General features: G+C 45.3%; 1 protein-coding gene across 1 annotated transcript in view; it reads right to left on the reverse strand.

Moving 5' to 3' along the window:
- Window positions 1-16684, reverse strand: part of LOC121562767 (stimulated by retinoic acid gene 8 protein homolog) — a 30683-nt gene extending 13999 nt beyond the window's left edge. The window contains exons 1-7 of the mRNA XM_045216294.1: window positions 16396-16684; window positions 16022-16188; window positions 12011-12086; window positions 11840-11921; window positions 11237-11401; window positions 3672-3963; window positions 696-757 (exon numbers count right to left, since the gene is read on the reverse strand). Coding sequence (XP_045072229.1) covers window positions 696-757; window positions 3672-3963; window positions 11237-11401; window positions 11840-11921; window positions 12011-12086; window positions 16022-16186 — 842 coding nt within the window. The 5' untranslated portion in view covers window positions 16187-16188; window positions 16396-16684. The remainder of the gene's footprint in view (window positions 1-695; window positions 758-3671; window positions 3964-11236; window positions 11402-11839; window positions 11922-12010; window positions 12087-16021; window positions 16189-16395) is intronic.
- Window positions 16685-17505: the final 821 nt, after the last annotated feature.

Consider the following 17505-nt stretch of genomic DNA (forward strand, 5'->3'; position numbering starts at 1 on the left):
ATCTGCTCTGTGCCCCTGTCCTAGAGGAGAGCTGTATCTGCTCTGTGGCCCTGTCCTAGAGGACAGCTGTATCTGCTCTGTGGCCCTGTCCTAGAGGAGAGCTGTATCTGCTCTGTGCCCCTGTCCTAGAGGAGAGCTGTATCTGCTCTGTGCCCCTGTCCTAGAGGAGAGCTGTATCTGCTCTGTGCCCCTGTCCTAGAGGAGAGCTGTATCTGCTCTGTGCCCCTGTCCTAGAGGAGAGCTGTATCTGCTCTGTGCCCCTGTCCTAGAGGACAGCTGTATCTGCTCTGTGCCCCTGTCCTAGAGGAGAGCTGTGCTGACGGTGATTGATGAGTTCCATCGGGACGCGGCAGACACGGTCTACGTGAGGAGACTGTACCCACCGACCCCGAGGATGGCACACACACAGAGAGAGAGAGAGAGAGATGGGTACAGGAGCAGCCAGACTAGATTAAGGTCCTCATTCCACATCCTGTCATCTTAGAAAGCCTCAGTCATCCCCCCCCCCACTCCCCTTCAATCCCTGCCTACCCCCCCTTCCTCTCTTCCTCACCCCCCTCTTCCTCTCCCCCTATATTTGATGACACTGAAGGACACCGTTATAGGTGATTACAGATGACATCTTACTGTTACGATAGCTTATGACAGACCGCTGTGTAATGAAATCAGTGTCTATGTGTAACACGTGAAAATACCTGTCCTCTGAAGCAGAGTCCATCTCTTTCTTCACCACATCGTAGGCATCCTGAAGCAGGTCCTGGCAACAAAACAACAATCAATCAAACAACAACAACGTGGAACGGTCGTAACAAGATGGCTGAAACAAGTGGAAGCTACAAGCTTTAGCTCAGCCAGCCTTCCATCAGTCACTATGGGGACGATACTGTTCCATTTCTCCAGACTGTGGTGTGACTGTGGGTAGTGTGACAGTCCAGTAGAGATAACGAGGGGTGGACTTCTAGACAGGGAGACAAAACCCACCAAAGCCGTCACAATGCTGGCTCTTAAAACGGCTAACCCTATGGTCTATTGTCTTTCTCCCCTGAAAGCCTAAAGCAGGGTGCCTTCGCCCCCCTTTCAGATGGATTAGCAGTGGCATCTGTCCTGGGAGAAGCCTACTTGGAGATAGGGATGAAAGGAAGGAGAGAGAGAGAGACAGAGGAAGGAAGGAGAGACTGAAACAGAGAGAGATACAGCCTGATAATAGAGAGAGATAAGCTGAAAATATGAGAGAGAGAGAGAGAGAGAGAGAGAGAGAGAGAGAGAGAGAGAGAGAGAGAAGGCATCTGGTGTTGTGAGATAAGGCCCCTTCACTCTGAACACTGTCTGGAGAAAGGGAGCCACAGCTGGGAGAGCAGCTCACTGACTGGAGAAACAGCTGGGAGAGCAGCTCACTGACTGGAGAAACAGAGCAGCTCACTGACTGGAGAAACAGCTGGGAGAGCAGCTCACTGACTGGAGAAACAGCTGGGAGAGCAGCTCACTGACTGGAGAAACAGCTGGGAGAGCAGCTCACTGACTGGAGAAACAGAGCAGCTCACTGACTGGAGAAACAGCTGGGAGAGCAGCTCACTGACTGGAGAAACAGCTGGGAGAGCAGCTCACTGCCTGGAGAAACAGCTGGGAGAGCAGCTCACTGGCTGGAGAAACAGAGCAGCTCACTGACTGGAGAAACAGCTGGGAGAGCAGCTCACTGACTGGAGAAACAGCTGGGAGAGCAGCTCACTGACTGGAGAAACAGAGCAGCTCACTGACTGGAGAAACAGCTGGGAGAGCAGCTCACTGACTGGAGAAACAGCTGGGAGAGCAGCTCACTGACTGGAGAAACAGCTGGGAGAGCAGCTCACTGGCTGGAGAAACGGAGAGCAGCTCACTGACTGGAGAAACAGCTGGGAGAGCAGCTCACTGACTGGAGAAACAGCTGGGAGAGCAGCTCACTGACTGGAGAAACAGAGCAGCTCACTGACTGGAGAAACAGCTGGGAGAGCAGCTCACTGACTGGAGAAACAGCTGGGAGAGCAGCTCACTGACTGGAGAAACAGCTGGGAGAGCAGCTCACTGACTGGAGAAACAGCTGGGAGAGCAGCTCACTGACTGGAGAAACAGCTGGGAGAGCAGCTCACTGACTGGAGAAACAGCTGGGAGAGCAGCTCACTGACTGGAGAAACAGCTGGGAGAGCAGCTCAATGACTGGAGAAACAGAGCAGCTCACTGACTGGAGAAACAGCTGGGAGAGCAGCTCACTGACTGGAGAAACAGCTGGGAGAGCAGCTCACTGACTGGAGAAACAGCTGGGAGAGCAGCTCACTGACTGGAGAAACAGCTGGGAGAGCAGCTCACTGACTGGAGAAACAGCTGGGAGAGCAGCTCACTGACTGGAGAAACAGCTGGGAGAGCAGCTCACTGACTGGAGAAACAGCTGGGAGAGCAGCTCACTGACTGGAGAAACAGAGCAGCTCACTGACTGGAGAAACAGCTGGGAGAGCAGCTCACTGACTGGAGAAACAGCTGGGAGAGCAGCTCACTGCCTGGAGAAACAGCTGGGAGAGCAGCTCACTGCCTGGAGAAACAGCTGGGAGAGCAGCTCACTGGCTGGAGAAACGCGGGAGAGCAGCTCACTGACTGGAGAAACAGCTGGGAGAGCAGCTCACTGACTGGAGAAACAGCTGGGAGAGCAGCTCACTGACTGGAGAAACGAGAGCAGCTCACTGACTGGAGAAACAGCTGGGAGAGCAGCTCACTGACTGGAGAAACAGCTGGGAGAGCAGCTCACTGACTAGAGAAACAGCTGGGAGAGCAGCTCACTGACTGGAGAAACAGCTGGGAGAGCAGCTCACTGACTAGAGAAACAGCTGGAGAGCAGCTCACTGACTGGAGAAACAGCTGGGAGAGCAGCTCACTGACTGGAGAAACAGTGGGAGAGCAGCTCACTGACTGGAGAAACAGCTGGGAGAGCAGCTCACTGACTGGAGAAACAGCTGGGAGAGCAGCTCAATGACTGGAGAAACAGAGCAGCTCACTGACTGGAGAAACAGCTGGGAGAGCAGCTCACTGACTGGAGAAACAGCTGGGAGAGCAGCTCACTGACTGGAGAAACAGCTGGGAGAGCAGCTCACTGACTGGAGAAACAGCTGGGAGAGCAGCTCACTGACTGGAGAAACAGCTGGGAGAGCAGCTCACTGACTGGAGAAACAGCTGGGAGAGCAGCTCACTGACTAGAGAAACGGGAGAGCAGCTCACTGACTGGAGAAACATGGGAGAGCAGCTCACTGACTGGAGAAACAGAGCAGCTCACTGACTGGAGAAACGGAGAGCAGCTCACTGACTGGAGAAACAGCTGGGAAGCAGCTCACTGACTGGAGAAACAGAGCAGCTCACTGACTGGAGAAACTGGGAGAGCAGCTCACTGACTGGAGAAACGAGAGCAGCTCACTGCCTGGAGAAACAGAGCAGCTCACTGACTGGAGAAACAGCTGGGAGAGGTGATTTTAGGGAGAGAAAAGTGCCTTTACTGTAAGACGTTGTGCCCTAACCTCTTCATAGGAAGGAGACCAGGATGTGAGACGTTGTGCCCTAACCTCTTCATAGGAAGGAGACCAGGATGTGAGACGTTGTGCCCTAACCTCTTCATAGGAAGAAGGAGAGGAGGCTGTGAGACGTTGTGCCCTAACCTCTTCATAGGAAGGAGACCAGGCTCCCTGACTGTCTGCCTGAGTGGAGGGGTGGAGCGTGAGGTGAAGGTGGGTGTCAGGACCAGGATCAGGGGGTCTCTCCGCCGGCCCTTCCCAGCCCAGGGTGCTCTGCTGTGGGGGACAGGTCTGGTAGGCTGCCCGGCGCTCTGGAGAGAAGCTATCCCACAGGCCTGAGATAGATTCAGATACTACAGCCAGCCCAGTCTGTCCCGGGCTCAGCACACCACTACAGATCAACTTCTCTAATGTCTGTCTGTAGAACAACAAGTACCTGGAGAGAGAGAGAGATGGGGGAGAGGGAGGGGAAGAGAGAAAGAGAGAGATGGGGGGGGGGGAGAGATGGGGGAGAGGGGAGAGAGAGATGGGGGAGAGGGAGGGGGAGAGAGAGATTGGGGAGAGAGATGGGGGAGATGGAGGGGGAGAGAGATGGGGAGAGGGATGGGGGAGAGAGATGGGGAGAGGGATGGGGGAGAGAGATGGGGAGAGGGATGGGGGAGAGAGAGATATGTATGGGGAAGAGAAATGGGGGAGAGGGAGAGAAATGGGAGAGAGAGAGAGATGGATAGCAACATTACTGTAGTCTACCATGGATAGCAACATTACTGTAGTCTACTATGGATAGCAACATTACTGTAGTCTACTATGGATAGCAACATTACTGTAGTCTACTATGGACAGCAACATTACTGTAGTCTACCATGGATAGCAACATTACTGTAGTCTACTATGGATAGCAACATTACTGTAGTCTACTATGGATAGCAACATTACTGTAGTCTACCATGGATAGCAACATTACTGTAGTCTACCATGGATAGCAACATTACTGTAGTCCACCATGGATAGCAACATTACTGTAGTCTACTATGGATAGCAACATTACTGTAGTCTACTATGGATAGCAACATTACTGTAGTCTACTATGGATAGCAACATTACTGTAGTCTACCATGGATAGCAACATTACTGTAGTCTACTATGGATAGCAACATTACTGTAGTCTACTATGGATAGCAACATTACTGTAGTCTACCATGGATAGCAACATTACTGTAGTCTACTATGGATAGCAACATTACTGTAGTCTACCATGGATAGCAACATTACTGTAGTCTACTATGGATAGCAACATTACTGTAGTCTACCATGGATAGCAACATTACTGTAGTCTACTATGGATAGCAACATTACTGTAGTCTACTATGGATAGCAACATTACTGTAGTCTACTATGGATAGCAACATTACTGTAGTCTACCATGGATAGCAACATTACTGTAGTCTACTATGGATAGCAACATTACTGTAGTCTACTATGGATAGCAACATTACTGTAGTCTACTATGGATAGCAACATTACTGTAGTCTACTATGGATAGCAACATTACTGTAGTCTACCATGGATAGCAACATTACTGTAGTCTACTATGGATAGCAACATTACTGTAGTCTACTATGGATAGCAACATTACTGTAGTCTACTATGGATAGCAACATTACTGTAGTCTACCATGGATAGCAACATTACTGTAGTCTACTATGGATAGCAACATTACTGTAGTCTACTATGGATAGCAACATTACTGTAGTCTACTATGGATAGCAACATTACTGTAGTCTACTATGGATAGCAACATTACTGTAGTCTACTATGGATAGCAACATTACTGTAGTCTACCATGGATAGCAACCTTACTGTAGTCTACTATGGATAGCAACATTACTGTAGTCTACTATAGATAGCAACATTACTGTAGTCTACTATAGATAGCAACATTACTGTAATCTACTATGGATAGCAACATTACTGTAGTCTACTAGAGATAGCAACATTACTGTAGTCTACCATGGATAGCAACATTACTGTAGTCTACTATGGATAGCAACATTACTGTAGTCTACCATGGATAGCAACATTACTGTAGTCTACCATGGATAGCAACATTACTGTAGTCTACCATGGATATCAACATTACTGTAGTCTACTATGGATAGCAACATTACTGTAGTCTACTATGGATAGCAACATTACTGTAGTCTACTATGGATAGCAACATTACTGTAGTCTACCATGGATAGCAACATTACTGTAGTCTACTATGGATAGCAACATTACTGTAGTCTACTATGGATAGCAACATTACTGTAGTCTACTATGGATAGCAACATTACTGTAGTCTACTATGGATAGCAACATTACTGTAGTCTACCATGGATAGCAACATTACTGTAGTCTACTATGGATAGCAACATTACTGTAGTCTACTATGGATAGCAACATTACTGTAGTCTACCATGGATAGCAACATTACTGTAGTCTACCATGGATAGCAACATTACTGTAGTCTACTATGGATAGCAACATTACTGTAGTCTACTATGGATAGCAACATTACTGTAGTCTACTATGGATAGCAACATTACTGTAGTCTACTATGGATAGCAACATTACTGTAGTCTACCATGGATAGCAACATTACTGTAGTCTACTATGGATAGCAACATTACTGTAGTCTACTATGGATAGCAACATTACTGTAGTCTACTATAGATAGCAACATTACTGTAATCTACTATGGATAGCAACATTACTGTAGTCTACTAGAGATAGCAACATTACTGTAGTCTACTATGGATAGCAACATTACTGTAGTCTACCATGGATAGCAACATTACTGTAGTCTACCATGGATAGCAACATTACTGTAGTCTACCATGGATAGCAATATTACTGTAGTCTACCATGGATAGCAACATTACTGTAGTCTACTATGGATAGCAACATTACTGTAGTCTACTATGGATAGCAACATTACTGTAGTCTACTTTGGATAGCAACATTACTGTAGTCTACCATGGATAGCAACATTACTGTAGTCTACTATGGATAGCAACATTACTGTAGTCTACTATGGATAGCAACATTACTGTAGTCTACTATGGATAGCAACATTACTGTAGTCTACTATGGATAGCAACATTACTGTAGTCTACTATGGATAGCAACATTACTGTAGTCTACTATGGATAGCAACATTACTGTAGTCTACTATGGATAGCAACATTACTGTAGTCTACTATGGATAGCAACATTACTGTAGTCTACCATGGATAGCAACATTACTGTAGTCTACCATGGATAGCAACATTACTGTAGTCTACTATGGATAGCAACATTACTGTAGTCTACCATGGATAGCAACATTACTGTAGTCTACTATGGATAGCAACATTACTGTAGTCTACTATGGATAACAACATTACTGTAGTCTACTATGGATAGCAACATTACTGTAGTCTACTATGGATAGCAACATTACTGTAGTCTACCATGGATAGCAACATTACTGTAGTCTACCATGGATAGCAACATTACTGTAGTCTACTATGGATAGCAACATTACTGTAGTCTACTATGGATAACAACATTACTGTAGTCTACTATGGATAGCAACATTACTGTAGTCTACTATGGATAGCAACATTACTGTAGTCTACCATGGATAGCAACATTACTGTAGTCTACTATGGATAGCAACATTACTGTAGTCTACTATGGATAGCAACATTACTGTAGTCTACCATGGATAGCAACATTACTGTAGTCTACTATGGATAGCAACATTACTGTAGTCTACTATAGATAGCAACATTACTGTAGTCTACTATGGATAGCAACATTACTGTAGTCTACTATGGATAGCAACATTACTGTAGTCTACCATGGATAGCAACATTACTGTAGTCTACCATGGATAGCAACATTACTGTAGTCTACTATGGATAGCAACATTACTGTAGTCTACTATGGATAGCAACATTACTGTAGTCTACTATGGATAGCAACATTACTGTAGTCTACTATGGATAGCAACATTACTGTAGTCTACTATGGATAGCAACATTACTGTAGTCTACTATGGATATCAACATTACTGTAGTCTACCATGGATAGCAACATTACTGTAGTCTACAATGGATAACAACATTACTGTAGTCTACTATGGATAGCAACATTACTGTAGTCTACTATGGATAGCAACATTACTGTAGTCTACTATGGATAGCAACATTACTGTAGTCTACCATGGATAGCAACATTACTGTAGTCTACCATGGATAGCAACATTACTGTAGTCTACTATGGATAGCAACATTACTGTAGTCTACTATGGATAGCAACATTACTGTAGTCTACCATGGATAGCAACATTACTGTAGTCTACTATGGATATCAACATTACTGTAGTCTACCATGGATAGCAACATTACTGTAGTCTACCATGGATAGCAACATTACTGTAGTCTACCATGGATAGCAACATTACTGTAGTCTACTATGGATAGCAACATTACTGTAGTCTTCTATGGATAGCAACATTACTGTAGTCTTCTATGGATAGCAACATTACTGTAGTCTTCCATGGATAGCAACATTACTGTAGTCTACCATGGATAGCAACATTACTGTAGTCTACCATGGATAGCAACATTACTGTAGTCTACCATGGATAGCAACATTACTGTAGTCTACCATGGATAGCAACATTACTGTAGTCTACCATGGATAGCAACATTACTGTAGTCTACTATGGATAGCAACATTACTGTAGTCTACTATAGATAGCAACATTACTGCAGTCTACTATGGATAGCAACATTACTGTAGTCTACTATGGATAGCAACATTACTGTAGTCTACTATGGATAGCAACATTACTGTAGTCTACTATGTATAGCAACATTACTGTAGTCTACTATAGATAGCAACATTACTGTAGTCTACCATGGATAGCAACATTACTGTAGTCTACTATGGATAGCAACATTACTGTAGTCTACCATGGATAGCAACATTACTGTAGTCTACTATGGATAGCAACATTACTGTAGTCTACTATGGATAGCAACATCACTGTAGTCTACTATGGATAGCCACATTGTGGAGTTTAAATTCTAATTTCAAGCTCAGGAGGGCAACTATCATAGCTGTTTTATGGAGGTTATAAATCAGTTTGCCATTGGTGAAATGAATGAGCCCTTTTTAAATCACTCTCCATGGTCAGAGGTGCCACCAGCTATAAGTCCCCCTCGTGCCAAGTCCTTGATCCCCAGTCACAGGCCAGGAGAGCACTAACTCACCGCACTACGGACAGTTTAAAACATCTCAACGGAGACAGGACATCCAACAGACGCGAATCAGCCGAGGGGTGAAACTCTGGCTGCGCAGATGGAAAAATGCCTTCAGTTGAATTTGGTCTTCGTGGGGAGTAGCTTCAACAGAGACTAAAGATAAGAGAGAGTTGTACTTCGGGGGAAGTATATTCTGTTGTCACTCATTCTGTCAATAAGTCGGTCTTTCATCAGACCTGCTTTTCACTGAACGTTTAATAAAGTCACCGTGTCCCTTTAAAAGTAACAGAGAAGGCCAGTTTCCCCCAGATACAGATTAAGCCCAGTCCTAGACTACGTGCTTTTTTTAGTGTTAGAAAATGGGTTCATCTGTATCCGGGGAAACCAGCCCAAAGAGTGTGTGAGTGGCCCATTGTCCGGGAGAACAAGTCCCATTGTGAAACAATGCTTCATAGCCTCTCGACTGATGGAATACCAGTCCATGGAGATACGTTTGACTCGTCGTGGGGTAGCAGTCTATAGGTCCATTTGTATAATTTATTGGAATTAAATTGGGGCGTGTGTTCAGCAGTGGTGGTCAGTGCCGTTTCAGATGAGGGAGGACCACATTTTGTTTTCATGAGCAGGGCCTTATTTCTATTACAGCATGTTGGATGACTCTCATTCATATTCCATTCACCCAGTTCAATGTAACATCGATAGGATTAGGCTGCTACATGAAACTCGAATTTTTCCCTATACCCATCATGAGGTTGCTACAACCTAGCCTATGAATGAAAGTTTACAATGTAGGTGGACACATGTCGAGAGACAAATTTGAGGTGCCAGACAGTGAAACATGGACAGACAGTGACATTCAACACCGCCTTGCACACGCTTGCCTGCATCTAGCTGATACAGGGTGTAATCATTAGTCCAACAGTTGCAAACGAGAGTTTCTATTGGACAAATTCAGGTATGTTTATCCCCGTTCTGTTTCGCTCGCTTCCGTTTTAAGAAACGTTTTCCCAAACAGAATCGGCAGGAATGAATACACCCGCCTGATCAGGCGTAAACACAGTTCACTCTCATAGCAGCCACGTTGTATTCCTGCTCTTCCCTTCGCTTGTGGACTTCAACGCACAACACATCAGCTGTACGTGACCAGGCGAAAAAAACACCTTTCCAAGCCAAACCTGTATAAACAGCCTACATCATTTTCACCATATTAGTGCTATATTGGTGCAACCCTACAGAGTGCTGCTGAGGCTACTGCAGACCTTCTTTGAAGCTTTGGAGCTAGTTTGTTTCCCAGTTTCCCCGGTTGTCTTGAACGCACTGAAGTCAAGAGATTTCCCGAGTAGTTTTGAACGCGGCATCAAACTGTTGCAAGCGTTACGACACACCACTTTGCAATGAGCTGGAAGGCAGTAATGCATTTTGTAAACATATACTTAATTGTTTGAAACTTGAAACATTTTAATCCACATTATTTACATTTTAGTCATTTAGCAGACACTCTTATCCAGAGCGACTTACAGTTAGTGAATACATTTTTTATTTTTTTTATACTGGCCCCCCATGGGAATCGAACCCACAACCCTGGCGTTGCAAACACCATGCTCTATCAACTGAGCTACATCCCTGCCGGCCACTCCCTCCCCTACCCTGGACGACGCTGGGCCAATTGTGCGCCGCCCATGAGTCTCCCGGTCGCGGCCGGCTGCGACAGAGCCTGGATTCGAACCAGGATCTCTAGTGGCACAGTTAGCACTGCTATGTAGTGCCTTAGACCACTGCGCCACTCAGGAGTATATGAGGCGTGTCTTAACCTTGCTCCAAAGTAGCCTATTAGATCTCCTCTCTTTTTTCTGCCCAATTGGTAGATACAGTCTTGTCCCATCGCTGCAACTCCCCTATTTCTTTCTCAACAAGCTGACCAATAGAATAGGTGGGCTAATCTTTTCTACTCTACTAGCTTGACATAGGCTGGTGATTTGTCTGTAGTCCTCTGTAGCTCAGCTGGTGAACGGTATGGAGCACCCATACACAAAAAAAAAAATGTATGCACACATGACTGTAAGTCGCTTTGGATAAAAGCGTCTGCTAAATGGCATATTATATTATTATTATTTAGCTGTTCGTTACTCGTCTTGTTGGCTGAGGAAAAGTAAATGTGGACAGTTATTCTAACATGTTCAAAGTGCACATCGGAATTCGCTAAGAAGAAACGCACGTCGTTGCATCCTCGACTTGCGTGTTCTGTTAATGTGAATTACCATCATCTAAATGTGATTTGTGTCATTCTGAGGGCCGTGGGTGGACGCCCTAAATCAGGTTATAAACCCAATGCATATGGGTCTGGTAAATTTCTCAAATGTCCGGTAAATTAAAAATATCCGGCGCCGCGGAAACCCTGGCACGCGCCCCCACCCTTCAAACTCCAGGATGTTGGTTCGAGAGTTGACGGACGTCTGAGAGGGGGCGGAGTCATCCCGAGTCTCCTCCACAGAGTCTTCCTCGCTGGTCTCAATCAGGTCCTCTCCGTCAGCCCCGCCATGACGTCTGTGACCGCCAGGTCTTCTGGAGCGCAGGGAGCTGAATGGGAGGGAGGGAACATGTTTTAATGTAAGACTGGAAAAAGAAGCCAATTGACATCTACAATAAATTGATTTGACATGTGTGTCGTGTGTAAATAACTGTAGTAGTTCAATAACATGGGTAGATGCTTCCTCCCAGTGGTCATCTATACTAACTGCAGGGAAAGGGGATACCTAGTCAGTTGCAACTGATCAACTGAAATGTGTCTTCAGGGGGCTGCCACGTCTTATAACGTCCATGTCATCGGCGCACAGGGAGCAGGTGTTGTTAACTGCCTTGCTCAAGGGCAGAACGGAAGATTTTTTCCCCCCACTTTGCCAGCTCGGGGATACGAACCAGCAACCTTTCAGTTACTGGCACAACGCTCGTAACCACTAGGCTACCTGCCGCCTACGCTTAGTACCAGTATCTAGTGTTTTGTCAATGGTAGTCTACCTGCTGTGTGACTGCAGCCTCCGGTACTCTGCCCTGACTTCATCCAAGCTGCACGGCCCATCTTCATTGCCGAGGAATATCCCTAAACACGTCGGGTGAATAGAAACGGACCACTTTATCACAGAACATGTTGTTGCTGTACACGTCAAAATGGCACATGGCTCCTCTCACCTTTCAGTGACAGCAGTCTGCTCAGGTAGGCTTCCTGCTCTTTGAGAAATCCTTTGGCATGGTCCAAGATCTTCCACTGACCGATGAGACAACATTATAATGACTTTAAAATTCAAAGCATTCAACTGATTTTTTCTGATTTATATTTTAAAAAAATCCTAAATACCAATTTATCCCAGGTAGGTGAAGATCTACCTCCGTCACCAGGTAGGTGAAGATCTACCTCCATCACCAGGTAGGTGAAGGTCTACCTCCAGCACCAGGTAGGTGAAGATCTACCTCCATCACCAGGTAGGTGAAGATCTACCTCCATCACCAGGTAGGTGAAGTTCTACCTCCATCACCAGGTAGGTGAAGATCTACCTCCATCACCAGGTAGGTGAAGATCTACCTCCGTCACCAGGTAGGTGAAGATCTACCTCCATCGCCAGGTAGGTGAAGATCTACCAGCATTATCAAAGATGGCTGTTTTCACACGGCCGGAAATGTAACTTCCCAAATCCAAGGGCGGCGCATTTGCTCGTTCACGAGGTTACGACTTGCTAACGTTACTTCGGCTTTCACAGGTCGACCAAACCAATCTAGCTAATATCAAAGACAGTAGGCAGGTTTCCAACAAAATAGTGTGTAATGGAAAATTGCAGATATAGGAGACATTTTCTAATGATCGACAACATTGTTATCCATTTGACGGGTGGACTTTCTTTTATCGAACCTTCTTTATTTGCGAAAACAAATGATGGAAACGGTGTTCTTCGAATAAACGATGATTGCCGAATCATTTTGAAGGTACAAGGGGAACGTGATGTCACCACGTCGTAGCCTAAGTATGAAGCTCCATTCCCCATTTAGTTCTAAACGCCTACTGCCTGCTAAATCTATTTTTCAACTATAAAAATGATGTTTCTTTGCAGGACCCTTTTCCTGACTTTTAAAGCATGCCTGAATTGCTTCGCCTCGCTTTTCTGGTTGGCTGGATGCAGATTTCACCATCAAATTATTTCAGATCTACAGGAGTGCAAGTTTCACCAGGTCATGGACCATGGCAGTACGTTGGCACATGACAATTATTAGAACATGTCAAATATTAGCAAATTATTACATATTCTATTAATGCTGGCTTTTGCGGGCTACAGACAGGGCTGTTATGGGTTAATGGAAACAGACAGGGCTCTAATGGGTTAATGGAAACAGACAGGGCTCTAATGGGTTAATGGAAACAGACAGGGATCTAATGGGTTAATGGAAACAGACAGGGCTGTTATGGGTTAATGGAAACAGACAGGGCTCTAATGGGTTAATGGAAACAGACAGGGCTGTTATGGGTTAATGGAAACAGACAGGGCTCTAATGGGTTAATGGAAACAGACAGGGCTCTAATGGGTTAATGGAAACAGACAGGGCTGTTATGGGTTAATGGAAACAGACAGGGCTGTTATGGGTTAATGGAAACAGACAGGGCTCTAATGGGTTAATGGAAACAGACAGGGCTGTTATGGGTTAATGGAAACAGACAGGGCTATTATGGGTTAATGGAAACAGACAGGGCTCTAATGGGTTAATGGAAACAGACAGGGCTCTTATGGGTTAATGGAAACAGACAGGGCTCTAATGGGTTAATGGAAACAGACAGGGCTGTTATGGGTTAATGGAAACAGACAGGGCTCTAATGGGTTAATGGAAACAGACAGGGCTGTTATGGGTTAATGGAAACAGACAGGGCTTTTATGGGTTAATGGAAACAGACAGGGCTGTTATGGGTTAATGGAAACAGACAGGGCTCTAATGGGTTAATGGAAACAGACAGGGCTCTTATGGGTTAATGGAAACAGACAGGGATCTAATGGGTTAATGGAAACAGACAGGGCTCTAATGGGTTAATGGAAACACACTGGGCTCTAATGGGTTAATGGAAACAGACAGGGCTCTTATGGGTTAATGGAAACAGACAGGGATCTAATGGGTTAATGGAAACAGACAGGGCTCTAATGGGTTAATGGAAACAGACAGGGCTGTTATGGGTTAATGGAAACAGACAGGGCTGTAATGGGTTAATGGAAACAGACAGGGCTCTAATGGGTTAATGGAAACAGACAGGGCTCTAATGGGTTAATGGTAACAGACAGGGCTGTTATGGGTTAATGGAAACAGACAGGGCTCTAATGGGTTAATGGTAACAGACAGGGCTGTTATGGGTTAATGGAAACAGACAGGGATCTAATGGGTTAATGGAAACACACTGGGCTCTAATGGGTTAATGGAAACAGACAGGGCTCTTATGGGTTAATGGAAACAGACAGGGATCTAATGGGTTAATGGAAACAGACAGGGCTCTAATGGGTTAATGGAAACAGACAGGGCTGTTATGGGTTAATGGAAACAGACAGGGCTGTAATGGGTTAATGGAAACAGACAGGGCTCTAATGGGTTAATGGAAACAGACAGGGCTCTAATGGGTTAATGGTAACAGACAGGGCTGTTATGGGTTAATGGAAACAGACAGGGCTCTAATGGGTTAATGGAAACAGACAGGGCTCTAATGGGTTAATGGAAACAGACAGGGCTCTAATGGGTTAATGGAAACAGACAGGGCTCTAATGGGTTAATGGAAACAGACAGGGCTCTAATGGGTTAATGGAAACAGACAGTGCTCTTATGGGTTAATGGAAACAGAGATAGTGGCCATTGTGTGATATTATTTAAGATTTTCTGATCAACTGATGAAAGTCCGAAATTTCAGATTGAAGCACGCACATATTGCTAGCTTAGAGGGGATCCATATCAGCGTTAGCCACGCTAGCGTCGCCCTCATCTGGGTGCTAGCAAATTAACAAGCATGCTAGGTACTGCTACTAGGTCTCAACGGCCAATCCAGTAGGGGCTGGAACACTCGTCAAGTTTGCCTGGCGACACGAAAGTGTTAGGCCTGATCACTGACGATGAATGAGACAGCCTATAGGGAGGAGGTCAGAGACCTGGCAGTGTGGTGCCAGAACAACAACCTCTCCCTCAACGTCAGCAAGACAAATGAGCTGATGGTGGACTACAGGAAACGGAGGGTCAAGCACACACGGGGCTGTATTGGAGCAGGTTGAGAGCTTCAAGTTCCTCTGTGTCCACATGAATCATCATGGTCCACACACACCAACACAGTCCTGAAGAGGACACGACACCTCAGGAGGCTGACAAGATTTGGCATGGGCCATCACATGGGCTCCCGAGTGGCGCAGCGGTCTAAGGCACTGCATCTCAGTGCTTGAGGCTGTATCACAACTGGCCGTGATTGGGAGTCCCAAAGAGCGGTGCACAATTGGCCCAGAGTCGTCCGGGTTTGGCCGGTGTAGGCCGTCATTGTAAATAATAATTTGTTCTTAACTGACTTGCCTAGTTAAATAAAGGTTAAAAATAAAAAATAAACATCCTCAAAAAGTTATACAGCTGCACCATTGAGAGCATCTTGACTGGCTGCATCACTGCTTGGTATGGCAACTGCTTGGCATCTGACCACAAGGCACTACAGAGGGTAGTGCGTACTGCCCAGTACATCACTGGGGCCAAGCTTCCTGGCTACCAGGCGGTGTCAGAGGAAGGCTCTAAAAATGGTCAAAGACTCCAGCCACCCAAGTCATAGACTGTTCTCTCTACCGCATTGCAAGCAGTACCAATGCACCAAGTCTGGAACCAACAGGACCCTGAACAGCTTCTAAATCTTACTAGCAACTGACCGAAATACAGAAAAATCGACTTTTTGAATTTGATAAAATGCGGGACATAACTGCTTGGTTGTGGGACGCGTGAAAAAGGGCCAAAATGCGGGACTTGTCTCGCAAAAGCAGGGAAATGCGGTCACCCTAAAACCCACTGTGAGTACATTAGCTAGCTAGCCCAAAATCACACCCTCTCTCTCTACCCAGCAACAGTTATCTAGCTAACTAGTTGCTCTATAGTAGCTGACCAAAAATGTTTTCGCAACAGCATCTACACACAAAGGAGAGGCATCCATTTAGATACCTTAGCAGGCATCTTGTAGGATGTGGGACAGACGACGGTTTTGAGTGTCTCGAACAAGGTGGCTAGGTTGGCTCGGTGTCGGGCCTGCAGAGCCCGCCTTCTCTCCTTCTGATGCTCCTCGATGTCCCGCTTCCTCCGGGGACCCGCACAACCTCGACTGGACATCCCTGATTGATGGTAAACGCGACACCACACTGGTTAACCGAGTTGTTCCTCTTCCCATTGTTTGGGTTATTATAACGGGTCTCAAAAAGATGGCTACCTAGCAACCTGATGGCTGACGTTAACGTTAGGCGCTGATGATTAGCTAGCTAATGCCGCTAGCTAGCAAACGTTTTAGCTACTGTTAGCTACTTGTTATGTTGCTTCCTTACCTTTGAAATCCTTTAGAAATGTCTGTTAGCAAACTGGCAAACGTTTTCTGTTCATGTAATGGCAAATAATCTTGTGTAATGATTTTTGATGCAGGATGTAGCCAAAGTGCTTGGCTCCAACCGTCCAATCACCAGGCCGTATTGAGATCCAGCAGGCGGCAGCGGTCGGTCTAGTCGTCGTCTTCAGGTGAAGGTTGGAAACGACTTCATCAGGTGGATAACTTTGCCAGCTAGCGACGTTGTTCGTGATAGCGAAAGTCACACTTTTATTTAAAACGGTACAAAGGCGGGTTTGGTCATATACTTAGCTGATGCAACGTATTTACTTACCGGTATTTTAAAAATAGTGGTTGATATTTCACCTGAAAAGATATCCGGTCAGGAAGGAGAGGAGTAACTTTATTCTGCCCAGCCTGAAGACTGCACAGGTATGTCTTTCACAATTATATCTAAATCAAATGCATTGACTAATTTTCAGAGTTAATATTATAGAGTCAGTCTACACTTTCTTTTACCCTAAATGACCTATTGTTACTGTATTATCACCAAGGCCCTAGACCCTTTACTATAGGGCTTATAATAAAGACTGCTTTACCAAGGCCCTAGACCCTTTACTATAGGGCTTATAATAAAGACTGCTTTATCAAGGCCCTAGACCCTTTACTATAGGGCTTATAATAAATACTGCTTTATCAAGGCCCTAGTCCCTTTACTATAGGGCTTATAATAAAGACTGCTTTATCAAGGCCCTAGACCCTTTACTATAGGGCTTATAATAAAGACTGCTTTACCAAGGCCCTAGACCCTTTACTATAGGGCTTATAATAAATACTGCTTTATCAAGGCCCTAGTCCCTTTACTATAGGGCTTATAATAAAGACTGCTTTATCAAGGCCCTAGACCCTTTACTATAGGGCTTATAATAAATACTGCTTTATCAAGGCCCTAGTCCCTTTACTATAGGGCTTATAATATAGACTGCTTTACCAAGGCCCTAGACCCTTTACTATAGGGCTTATAATATAGACTGCTTTACCAAGGCCCTAGTCCCTTTACTATAGGGCTTATAATAAAGACTGCTTTACCAAGGCCCTAGACCCTTTACTATAG

The sequence above is a fragment of the Coregonus clupeaformis genome, unplaced genomic scaffold, assembly GCF_020615455.1.
Source record: "Coregonus clupeaformis isolate EN_2021a unplaced genomic scaffold, ASM2061545v1 scaf0668, whole genome shotgun sequence".
Lineage (NCBI taxonomy): Eukaryota > Metazoa > Chordata > Actinopteri > Salmoniformes > Salmonidae > Coregonus > Coregonus clupeaformis.